The sequence below is a fragment of the Petaurus breviceps genome, unplaced genomic scaffold, assembly GCF_028583685.1.
Source record: "Petaurus breviceps papuanus isolate PSGF00001 unplaced genomic scaffold, PetGlider_PUasm1.0 81, whole genome shotgun sequence".
NCBI lineage: Eukaryota > Metazoa > Chordata > Mammalia > Diprotodontia > Petauridae > Petaurus > Petaurus breviceps.
This window is the reverse complement of record NW_027186546.1, coordinates 4044559-4056926: the sequence shown is the minus strand read 5'-3', so window position 1 is coordinate 4056926 and position 12368 is coordinate 4044559. Positions and strand designations below refer to the sequence as shown.

Sequence of the window (12368 nt, the reverse complement as noted above, 5' to 3'; positions counted from 1 at the left end):
GTGTGTGTGTGTGTGTGTAGAAAGGTAAGCACAAGGAGGCAGGGAAAACGCAAAATGACCTGATTAGACATGGGATGTGAAGGGGAAGCATGATCAATTAGATAATAATAGGTTAAGTAAGTTTACATTCACTCAGTCCCCAATCAATATGGCATGATACTAAGGAAGTCCAAAGATGAGTGGATTAATTTCCCAAAGGACTGGAGAGTCTGTAGTTTACATGGGACCACAATTGTGATCATGGGTTCATAAGTTGAGCTGTGAAAGGGACCTTACCCAATTATCTCATTTTACAGATGAAGAAACAGGTCCAGAAAGATTGTGACTTGCTCAAGTTCACACAGATAGTAAATGATAGAGTTGGAATTTGAAAAGAAGCCCTCTGCTCCAAATCCAGTGTTTTTAACAGTGTCCGTTCCTTCTACTTATCCATGCTACCATCTTTCTAGCCTTTCCATAATTTTAAAAAATTAAATAAGCTTCTTATAGCCAATATGACTCATCTGATGATGACTTGATTTATGCAGCAAACTCTCTCAATGGAACACTATCTTTATAGCATGGGCCAAAAGTAACTAACACTCATTCCATGAGGATCCTTTTTGGACAGTATTCTTTCTTGCGTTCTTCCAAGAAATGATGACTACAAAAGTAACCGAGGATGAGAGGAGAGAGTAGAATGGGTCAAAGTGGATAGAAGGTCACATATTTTGCATGGTTCAATTAAAAGCTTCCTTAGGAGTTTTAATTAATATTAAGTGCCTGATCTCCACAGGTTAAAACCAACTACAACCTTCATCTTTCATTTACCAGAAAAGTAAAAAAAAAATTTTTTTTAATTGAACACTTTAGGCAACCTTACAAATTTTGTGTGATTGTTAGCCGAGAAGCAAAGAATGCTGCAGCTGAAACTGTCTTTAGAGAGTGTCTAAGCCAATGCTTCTCTTATTTATTTTTTTACAATGCATGCTTTCCCCTTGCTGAATCTACGCAGAGCTTTGATGACCTACAGATTTGATGTAAATGAATTTATGTGTCCAATTTGAAATTCTGCTAATTTGGGGATTAGATGGATACCTTAGTATGTTCAAAATTTTAAAAACCTGCTAAATACAGGAGATTTCTGAACTAACCCATTAAAAAGCTTTAATATTAGTAACTGTTTAAACCCAAATTGTTTCATGTATAGTATCTTCATAATCTTTTGATAATCTTCTCGAGAAAATGATTTTTTTTTAATATTCAGGACCTGAATTAATTCAAAATATGATCAACTTTTAGTTCCAGTGGCAACATTACCAGAGAAATTATCAGATGCTGTTGCTGAAGCTGTTGTTGACGAGGATGCAGTTGACTTAAAAGGATTCATGCCACTGGGTGGAATATACCATTTGAATATACTACAGCTTCCCCCCCAGTGTAAACAAATAAAAGGCTGGACCATTGTGGAAGTAGGTAGATTTTGGCACATAATCATTTAAAAAAGTTATCCTGGTAATTTTTACCTTTTCTTAAAGGACCTAACATTATATTTATAGACTCTGAAAATATAAATAAAATGTTAAATGGAAAATCTGTCAGAAAAGAAAATTATAAAGTAAAATCTAATAAGTTCTGTCAACCCAATTTTTAATCCTTAGAATATGTTTATAGATGGATAAACAGAATGTTTTTTATTGATTTAATTTTTTTTGACCATCATATTCATCAGAAAATTTAATTAATTTAATTATATCTACTGTGTGTAAGCTTAGAGTTTGTGTGTATAGCCCAGACTAAGTGTAATTTTAGTGAAGAGGGCACTTAGACAGATAGTAACATTCACTGCCTTAAAATACTCTACAGGCTTTAATGTTACTGATCTCTTTTAGTTCTCTTCCTGTCTGTCTGGCCTCTCCTATATATGGATCATCATGGATCTCCTATTTTTAAAACCATTTACTAGTTGTGGATTAGCAAGGCTCTGTCCTGAGCCCTCTCTCACTTGGTGACCTCATCAGCTTCTATGGATTCAATGATCATCTCTGTGAAGATGACCCCTCTATATATCCAGCCCCAGTCTCTCTTTCCTGGTCCCCCTGCATTCTAATGCTTTCCCCTCTGAGATGACCTTCTGTCAACTCTGTAGATAAATATACTTGTTACTTGTATATGGTCTCCTCCATTAGAATATAATAAGCTCCTCGAGGGCAGGGACTCCTTTTGCCTTTCTGTATCCCTAGCACGAAGCACACTTCTTGGCACGTAGTAAATACTTAATAAATATTGACAGACTGATTTAAGGAAACTCATATTGAGTTTGATTGTAGAGGGCTTCTCTCAGTTGCAGAACTAAATAGATTCACCAGCAGCTACAATGAGCTGGGTTGTCTTGGGGCAGTTCAGCTTCCCTGTCTCACAAACCAGCTCCTACCCAGAGACACTGCAGCCTCCTAACCAAAAATACAGACAGAGCAGGCTCTTTTCGCCTCACCTTCCTTTTGTTTTCTTTTCTCTTGTGTGTTAAAAAGAAAACTTCAGCGCCTGTCCCCTTTCTTGCTGTATCCATGTCATTTCTATCCCAGATGATTTTTGACTCTTTTGCAGAGGCTTAGCTGCCTTTTGCCCCACCCCCAGCATGCCCATCCTTAGAAGCTTCACACTTCCAGGCTAAGCCAAGCTTGTCATTTGGGGAATAGACACAACCTGCCACATCCACAAAGAACTCTAATATAGTTGAGTATGTAAGTACATAGGAGAAGGACTACATAACCATGTGAGTTCACTAGAATATGAGCTCCTTGACTACATTAGAGGTTTTTCATTCTTTGTACTTAGGTCCCCACACCCTAACATGGGACCTGGCACACAAACAGTACTTAATAAATCCTCTTTAGGATGATGGATGCAGTGAGATCCTCCTGTGAGCATCCTTGCAAAGGCTGCTGGGAGGTACTACCAGTGGTACCATACAGTGGATGACTAAGGTTCTCCAGGAAGCTTTTCTGCATCCCCTCAGTGGCTAATGCCTCTCTTCCCAAACTACTGTATATTTAACTGCTTTGTATGTATTTGAGTTTATTAACTTTATGTTTATGTTGTATGTGTTTAGATACACACACACATCTTTAAGTAAGCATGTATTGATCTAGGTCCTTTTTTCTTCCATTACAATGTAAGACCGTTGGAAATAGGGATTCTTTCATTCTTTGTACTTGTATCCACGACTAGAAAGTACCTGGCATAACAGGGTGCTTCCTAAGTGGTCGTTGCTAGATGGATCAGTTGCTTCTGGCCAGAGAGATTAGGAAAGGCTTCCTGGAGGAGGTGGTGTTTTTGTTGAGTCATGAAGGATGGATAGGATTTCCATAAGTGTAGATGTGAGAAAATGACATTTCAGGTTTAGGAAATGTCATGGACACATTCACAGACATAGAAAAGTAGAATTTGTGCTCACAAAAGTGTAAGCAGGAGAGTCCATCAGGTGTAGACCATGTCGAGGCAAGAGGTGTGAGTAAAGTTAGAAAAGTAGATTGGGGACTGATTGTGGGAAAGATTTGAAAGTGGGGTAAAGAGACTGCACTTCATATATACTAACTATCCGTGTGTGTGTGTGTGTGTGTGTGTGTGTGTGTGTGTGTGTGTGTTCTGGAGCTAGCACAAAACAACTCAAGAGAGCAGGTTGTTACATTTCCAAAATGAGCATTTTTATACCATGGGAATCAGCAAATGCTACAAATCAGGACTTGATTTATTGTTTTATTGATTGTCTAGACTTAAGAAAGTGAGGGAAAAAAGTTAATAATACCAACTGAACTTAGAAGTGTGTGCTCTGTTCATCTGTTATGTGTTTTTTGGAGAACCAGCACCTCACTGGATATATCCCATTTCTCCTTAAGATAGATATTGGCTCTCTATGTGGTGGTGTCTTTTACTTATTGGAATTGTCTGTAGTATCTAGCACTTGTACATAATAGCCAGTTATTAAATATTCAAAGGAAGACCAGATGGGGATACGCACTGAGCCCGTGTTCTCACCAGTACAAGGAACTTGCAGATGAGGAAACTCTCTCTACCGATGCAGATCAACAACTTCTCTGCAACAGTCTCAGGGAAGTGTTTCAGGGAGCACTGTGAGGTGAAGTGACAGAAGCAGCAGTGAACCCTGCAAGGTCCTGGCTCCAAGGCCAGCTTTCTATACACTACCTGGCCCTGACTGCTGGATCTGTGAGAAAACTGTGAGAACTGGACAATGTGAAGTCTGGGCTCTCTGTAGTTTTGACTCGCCCCAATGTAACCTTATGGCATCCTTTGTAAAATGAGATTCAGCTATAAGACATTCAAGATATTGATGTCTATCAGGTTTAATACCATTTCTAATATTTAGAAATTCCATGAGACATTTCCTACATTAGTAATGTCTGTCTTTTTTTAAAAGCTCATCAGTGGAGGATTACAGAATTTTGTGTATCCTCCAGAGATCACAGATGATGCTCCTGAAACGGAAAGCTCTTACCCACCTATTGAATTCATCATTGAAATAAATAAAAATGTAGTGTTTTTTGAGAAGCCTATGGTTGCACGGTGGGATGCAGAAGGTATGGTCATAAAATTACACAGGAAAAGAGAAAGAAAAGATAAGTATTTCATTCAGAATCAAGCTTGAAAATATGTAAAACCAATTCTAGGACTACAATTGCATGGGGGAAGAAAAGGGAATGGAGATTGTACCTACCAGGATTGAAGTCTTGTCTCTAAGTAGTGTGAGTCTCTAAGCTTTGTGACTGTTGGAAAGTCACTCCATCTCCCATTGTTTCTTCATCTGTAAAGTGGAGAGAGTAAACATTTTCGTACTTCCCCCCTTTCCCTCTCTCCCTTTCCTTTCCCTTCCCTCGTCTCCCTTGTTTTAAAATACATATTAAATTTAACATGGTAGTAATCAGCATCTAGTTTTATGTTATGTATGTTAACAATAAAGTTTGAAAAACCAGAAGTAATAAAATTGGTTTATTTCACCATTTTGATTATGCTGGAATGACAGCCTTACTGTCTTGCTATGTAACCTAATGGTAGAATGACTGCATTACCAGCGATAGTATCAAAGAAGTCACCTCACACAGACGATGGTGGTGACATGTAATGAATTCATCCCTGTTTTTATTTTACCAAACACCATGTTTTACAGATCATCCGTACTGAGAAGTTAGTGGAATGAATGAGAACACATATAATAGCAACTGAATAAAAACATAGAAGGTGATATAATTTGTGTCTATTTCATTTTCTAAGGAAAATGCTCTTTTTTCAATAGAAAATTATTCTGCTGGAAAAATCTGCCATTTCAGAGTCTCTTAATTTCTATTGAATTTATTTTATATGAAAAATTCACATAATTTTCCCCTGTTTACTGTAAAGGCAAAAGTTGGCGAACTGATGGCTTTGTCAAGCTTTTTTATAACTTGAAGGAAAGGATTGTGTCATTCAGTTTGGAATCTGTTTATCCTGTCACACTGATTCAAGATATTCATATTCATATGCCATATGAGTCATGGGAACTGAGACCACTTAATCTGAATGAAGCAGTTTTAAATATTACTACAACATTTACCGATATTGACATACAAATTAAGGTAAATTATTATGGGCCTAAAAGTTGTATGTTAAGGTATTTTTATTATGTTGTAAAATGAATATATGTGCCTAGCTTGTGATTGTTTCTGCTTTGTGCTTAAAGATATTACTACTTTATAATTCCATTTAAAAGTCTTCATTCAGAATTTATAAATTAGAAATTATGGGATTTAACACGTTTGACAATGATCCATAGACCTTGTCTTTGACAAATTTTGGAAAGGGACAATGAGCTGGGTCAAGAATTTATCAAGAAGAAGATTATGTATTTCCCTAGCAATGCATGGTTGTTTTAATCTCCCCCAACTTCTTTCTGAAGCAAAGGTCCATCTTTTAGGAAGCAGTATTCTGATGTATGGCTTTGGATTATGGATTGCCATAGTAACATAATCTCTAAGGAATTTAAGGGCAGTGGAGAAGTTTATGATGGGTATGAATGGGCTCCAACAAGTCTAAAGGTATTACACAAGAGAAACAGTATAAAGGTGGGCATCAGAGAAATGTGTTACTAGAAAAAAGGCTAAGTTGGTCGTGAAGTTATAGAAGGAACCATCAGTGGACGGTCTGCTATTCCATTGCTATCTATGCAATATTAAGAGAGTACAAGAAAGACTCCTAGAACATTGAATGGACCTCCAAGGCAGATTTATAGAAGGACATTGAAAAAGGTGGCACAGGATAGACAGGTATGTGTGGGGTGTTATCTATATTGCTGGAGTCTACACCATCAAGATCCATTAAAGTTTTTGAGTATAGCAACTCAAAGATATTCTACAACACGTATTGCAGGGACCCATCACTGTACTCTTCATTTTCCAGAACTATGAAAGGAAGTGTTGGATGAAGCAAAATATCTATTCAAGTAATGATGTCTATTAAAAGTGGGTTCAGGATAATAGATCTAGAACTAGAAAGGAACTTAGAAAATCATCATGTTTAACCCCCTCGTTTTACAGATAAGGAAAATGAGGCCCAGAGAAACTAAATGGCTTGCCAAAGGACATACAATAAAGCCAGAATTTGAATTCAAATCCCTTACTCTAAAGCCAGTTAACTTTTCACTATAACTGATATAGAACTTCAACTGAGTTCTCATTACTATCCAGTAACTCCTGGTTAATGTTGTGCTGACTCTCTAGCCCATTCCCTTTAGCTCTATTCCATATTTCTCCCCTCTTGCCTAAAACCCTGTGTTCTTTCTGCTCACATTCTCTCACTTCCTGGCCTTACTCTCAGTAGATGATCTTATTAAATGGGATATAATAATATGATGGTGATGAGCTTCACTCTGAATACTGCAGAGATCTGCATCGGGGACACATTTAGCTTTAATTACCACTTCATCCCAGCACCTATTTTCTCATCCTGCTTTCTGGTCCCAGAGGATGTCTCTCCTCTTAGGCTCATTTTTCCACCTGTGCCACCCATCCTCTCTGTTCTTTTTTACCCTTTAGGGTATTATTGCCATATTCACCCCCCCACTCTCCAGCATTTTCTTTTTTATTTTTGGAGGGGGAAAGGCAGGACAATTAGGGTTGACTTGCCCAAGGTCACATGGCTAGTAAGTGTTAAGTGTCTGAGGCCAGATTTGAACTCAGGTCCTCCTGACTCCAGGGCCGGTGCTCTATTCACTGTGCCACCTAGCCAACCCTTTCCAGCATTTTCAGCCTTTGCTTTCAAAATATCTTTGAACATGTGTAGACCTGCCATTTCTTAAAACAAACATAAGTGATTTTCATTATTGCTGCCAATCAAATGCAAGTACTTCAGAAGAGAATTTTTATTGGATACGAATCTGTGGCTGGCTGAGAAAATGATGTCTTAGAATGGGATTTGGATTTCTGGTCCATAGCTTAAAATATTGGCATCATGATGAATCCTTGGCCAATGATGGAGTGTTTCTAATAAGGGTTAGCAAAAGTACATTTGCCCAGAATTTTGAAAATCTAATCAAAGTATATTTAAACTGAAAAAGAAGGGGAATAACAAAAATGTGGGTTCTATTAAATTAGATGCCATGAGAGAGGCTAGGGCAAACAATAGCAGTAGTCAAATAAAATAACTCAATAGTGAGTATATAAAATATGGTATATAAGCAGTATATAAAATAAAACTATAATATAGGTAATATACAGATATATATTATATGGGTTATATATAAAATATAATATAGATAATATAAAATAAAAAGCATTATATAAAATACAGTAGTTGACAGGAGACAAATTCCATGAAAGGACTCTGCAATAAAAGACATGGTTTCAGATAATTTTGCACAGATGTACCATGTATAGGTGGTAAGGAAGAAACTCAAGATCCTAGCACACTGAGGTAATTTTGACTACAAAGGTATCACTGAAACTTAGTGAGTTGATGGGATAAGACCTATGAATATATAACTGAAATATAACTTTGAAAGGGAGACTTTATTCACAAGGAACAGGCTAGCTAAAGGTCATGGGTGTGGGCATTAGGGGGAAGAAGGGAAATGAAGGGTTTGCAAAATAGTGTTATACAGTATATCACATTAAAAAAAGATATAGATCTGAAGAAATATCAGAGTTAAAATAGCGGATCAGCAGATAGGAGTATAAATGATATTAACATCTTTTCCCTTGGATGAAAAGAGAAAATAAATGAGTTTAGAAAACAATATTCCTGGCCTCTCAAGGAATCATGATATGGTAGTGATGGGCGGCTTAATTATTTGAACATGTTCTGGAGCTTAGTCTCTCTTCCTGTTTTCCTCCATTGCATTCTTTTCCTCCCCTTGTTATTCTTTCTCTCCCCATCTTTTCCCTTTACCTCTTTCCTCTCTCTTTGCTAAAAGCAGAGCAGCTGATAATTTTTTGGCTTGCCTTAGTGACAATTTCACTATTCAAAAGGAAGAGGAAGCATTTAGCTTCATTTGTCATGTAGAGGAATGAAAACTGAGAGTTTGCTTAGATTTTGCTGGGTTTCTGAGCACCTAAGTAGAAGCAAGAGGTAGAAGTAGAGTGTTATAGTTTGGTGTGATGGAAAGGAAAAAAAAATTATTAACAATTAGAGCCATCCCAAATTGGAAAGGGGGCAGTGAAGTATTACAATGTGGATAGAGAGCTGCAGTCAGGGAGACCTTAGTTCAAATCCAGCCTGAGAAACTTATTAGTTGTGTGATCCTAGGTTGGTCACTTTACCCTTTTTACCTCAGTTTCCTTATCTGTAAAATGAACTGGAGAAGGAAATAGTGAACCACTCCAGTACCTTTGCCAAGAAAACCCCAAATTTGGGGCGGCCAGGTAGCACAGCGAGTAAGAGCACCGGCTCCAGTGTTGAGAAGACCTGGAGATCGAATCCTGGGCTCAGACACTTAGCACCCACCCAGAAACACCTGGCCGGGTAACCTTGAGCAAGTTACTTAACCCCAATTGCTTAGGGGCGGCCAGGTGGCTCAGCGAGTAAGAGCACCGGCTCCAGTGTCGGGATGACCTGGATCACATCCAGGCTCAGATACTCAGCACCACACCCAGAAATAACTGGCCGTGTAACCTTGAGCAAGTTACTTAACCCCAATTGCTTTAAAAAAAACAACAACCCCAAATGCGGTCACGTGACTAAAACTAGTAAACAACATTGATCGTTTCCAAAAGTAGTAAGTGCCCCTTCACTAAAACTCTGCAACCAGAGGCTTGATGGATCCTCCAGACAAGGGCTGGACAGGGCATTGTAGAAGGAATTCTTCCTCAGGCAAGTGCTGGACTAGATGGTCTGTGAAGTCCCTTTCAGTATTGCTTTGAGATTCTCCAACTTTCATTTTGATTCTTCTTTGTTAGTAGGAAAGTGATCTTGGATTCTTGACGGCTATGCAAGTTTTGATAAGCTTGACCAAATGAGAATGACTTTGATTATGAACCAAGTGCCAGGGGAAAAAAAAAAATCTTTTTATAAAAGTGTGCTTTTATTTTTTCAATTAACAAACATTTAAAAGTTAATACGGGGGCAGCTAGGTAGCACAGTGAATAGAACACCGGCCCTGGAGTCAGGAGGACCTGAGTTCAAATCTGGCCTTAGACACTTGACACTTAACTAGCTGTGTGACCTTGGGCAAGTCACTTAACCCCAAGTGCCTTATCTTCCCCCCTCCAAAAAAAAAAGGTAATCTGCTTTTCCTACTATTCTACCACCATTGAGCAATTTTTAAAAATAGAAAATAAGGCTCTCAATATATAGCTACATAGTTTGGGGAAAGAAATCCTATATTAGTCATGTTCAAAAATGTATGCCTCTTTCTCGATTTTACATTCACCTCTGTCAGGAGGGGTGAATGGCATATTTCATCTTTGTTGTTATCAATTCATGGCTATTATTGCATTGATCAGAATAATAAAATTTTTCACAGTTGTTTTTCTCTATAATGCTGTTATGTTTGTATAAATTGTTTTCCTAGTTCTGCTCACTTCATTCTACATCAGTTCATGTAGGTCTGCCCAAGTTTCCTTGGAAACCATCCATTTCACTATTTCTTAATGACAAAATAATATTCTATCACATTCATATTTTAAAATTTGTTTAGTCATTCCCCAATAGTAGGAATATATAAACTAACAGTGGTACAGAAAGGAAAAGAGTATTAATGAAATATTTTTAGAAAGAAAACAAAATAGTGAATGAGAAGTGTTTCTGCTCTAGCCTCCCTTAAAGAAGCAGTCTGATTTCTCAGCCTTATGACTGAAATCCCTAACTTAAAGTTGGTGCTTTTCCTTGCAGTTAACCAACCAAAATAAGGACAGCTAGGTGGCACAGTGGATACTTACTAGCTGTGTGACCTTGGACAAGTCACTTAACCACATTTGCCTCAATTTTCTAATCTGGAAAATGAGCTGGAGAAAGAAATGACAAACCACTCCAGTATCTTTGCCAAGGTTAAAACCCCAAATGGGGTAGTGAAGAGTAAGACATGGCTGAATAACAGCCAATCCCATATTGCCCATCAGAGAGAAATGACATCTGTGAGATTACACATTATGTGAATTTAGCACAAAGGTCTGGATGACATTAAACTTTAGTCTTGCTCAACTTCTAGTTGAGTAGGACAACAATAGACATATTTGCCAGTTTACCTGTATTTAGAACTGGATCACATTTCCTTATCACTGCTACAGGTTTTTATTGGGAGGTGGGATAGGGCAAGGCATGGTCCAGATCTATAATTTCATCTAATTAGGAACTCCCATGTAAGAACTTCCTACCACAATCAATGCACTCAAGAAACTTAACCATAACTCACAGCCTTGTGTTAAAATTTAACAGAACTGGAAATTTTAAAAAAATGGTTTCTATGGAATAGACTATTTTAGCTAAATACTCAAAATATTACAGAATATATAATTCATTTGGTAGATCAACTCCTATTACTTAGATCATAGAACTTAAAGCTGGAGGGAGTCTTTAAGTTCATCCAGTCCATTCTCATTTTATAGATGAGGAAAAGAAAACTTAGAGAATCTAAGTAATTTTCCTGAGACCACATAATCAGTGGCAGAACTGGGACTAGAAGATTCGAAATAGCATAAAGAAATTTTTTAAAAGATTCATTAAAACTTAAAATAATGTAAATTATTTTTCCCAAATAAGCATATTCTTTTTTGGAGTTTATTTTATTTTGAAAAAAAAATGTATTTTTTCTCTTGAAAACAGGATAACCAGTGTATGCTAGCTGCAGTTGAGCTCGGAGATGATTACGACCTCTCTCATTTGTTAGGAAAATGGATGACTCTTACTTCTTTAATAATTGCTATGAAAGAGACTGGATTAAATGTCTTCCCATCCGAGTACTCTCATGCTTACGTTGCTGTGAATAACAAGGTAAAAATGATTCTTTCAAAATTAAATTGGTTGATGATTCTGAAGATAACATTACTTATATATGCATAAATGTATGTGAATATATACATATGTACACACATCATATTTTATATGCATATGTATGTACATATAGATGTATGTACACATACACACTCAGATTTTAAGGAGCTCACCAGGATTTGACAGCCTCACTTATCAGGGGCATAGGAAGAGGAAGAAGAATCAATAAAACTGCTTGTCCCTTTAATCTTCTACTCTATGGGAATCCCTGGCAGGATTAGAAACTTAGTCCAGGTCTCTAACTTCCCAGCATTTGCTCTAAATGCTGTGACTGTAACAGTTACTTTTCTCTGAAGCTTAATCCTCTAATTAAAACCCACAGTCCCCTCAATGACCTTTAGGATGAAAAATCTAGACCCTCCCCACTTAGTCAATGGAGGGTATGAACTAAGCATTTACAAGAATAGTAAATGACATATAATGCTTGAAGGTTTGCAAGGTGCTTAAGTTCATTTGTTACCTCATTGGAGCCTCCAGGCTCTGCTAGGGAAGTTTTGCAGGTATGATTGCCCCTATTTTATTGTTGAGGAAGCCGTCACTCAGATAGTGTCAGAGGAAGCATTCAAAGGCCAAGGGTGGGGAACTTGTGGCCTTCTAGGCCCTCAAGGGCAGCCTTTTGCCTGAATGCAAACTTCACAGAACAAATCTCCTTAATAAAATGATTTATTCTGTAAAAACTGGACTCCGTCAAAAGGCTGCACCCAAGGAATACTTCCCCCTCTCCAAGCCTGCAGTCAGTGGACAACAGCAGCCATGCTGTACAGTGGACTGGGAATCAGGAAGTTCTGAATTCAGACATGACCTCAGATACTTACTGTGACCCACACTGCTGGCCGCTTCACTACTCTGTGCGT

The 12368-nt window shown here is 37.7% G+C and overlaps 1 protein-coding gene across 1 annotated transcript in view; it reads left to right on the top strand.

The window, feature by feature from the left end:
* LOC138176109 (dynein axonemal intermediate chain 7-like) overlaps nucleotides 1–12368 on the top strand; it is a 93856-nt gene that overhangs the window by 77853 nt on the left and 3635 nt on the right. Inside the window, exons 11-14 of the mRNA XM_069106852.1 lie at nucleotides 1282–1451; nucleotides 4418–4577; nucleotides 5395–5609; nucleotides 11287–11454. Coding sequence (XP_068962953.1) covers nucleotides 1282–1451; nucleotides 4418–4577; nucleotides 5395–5609; nucleotides 11287–11454 — 713 coding nt within the window. The remainder of the gene's footprint in view (nucleotides 1–1281; nucleotides 1452–4417; nucleotides 4578–5394; nucleotides 5610–11286; nucleotides 11455–12368) is intronic.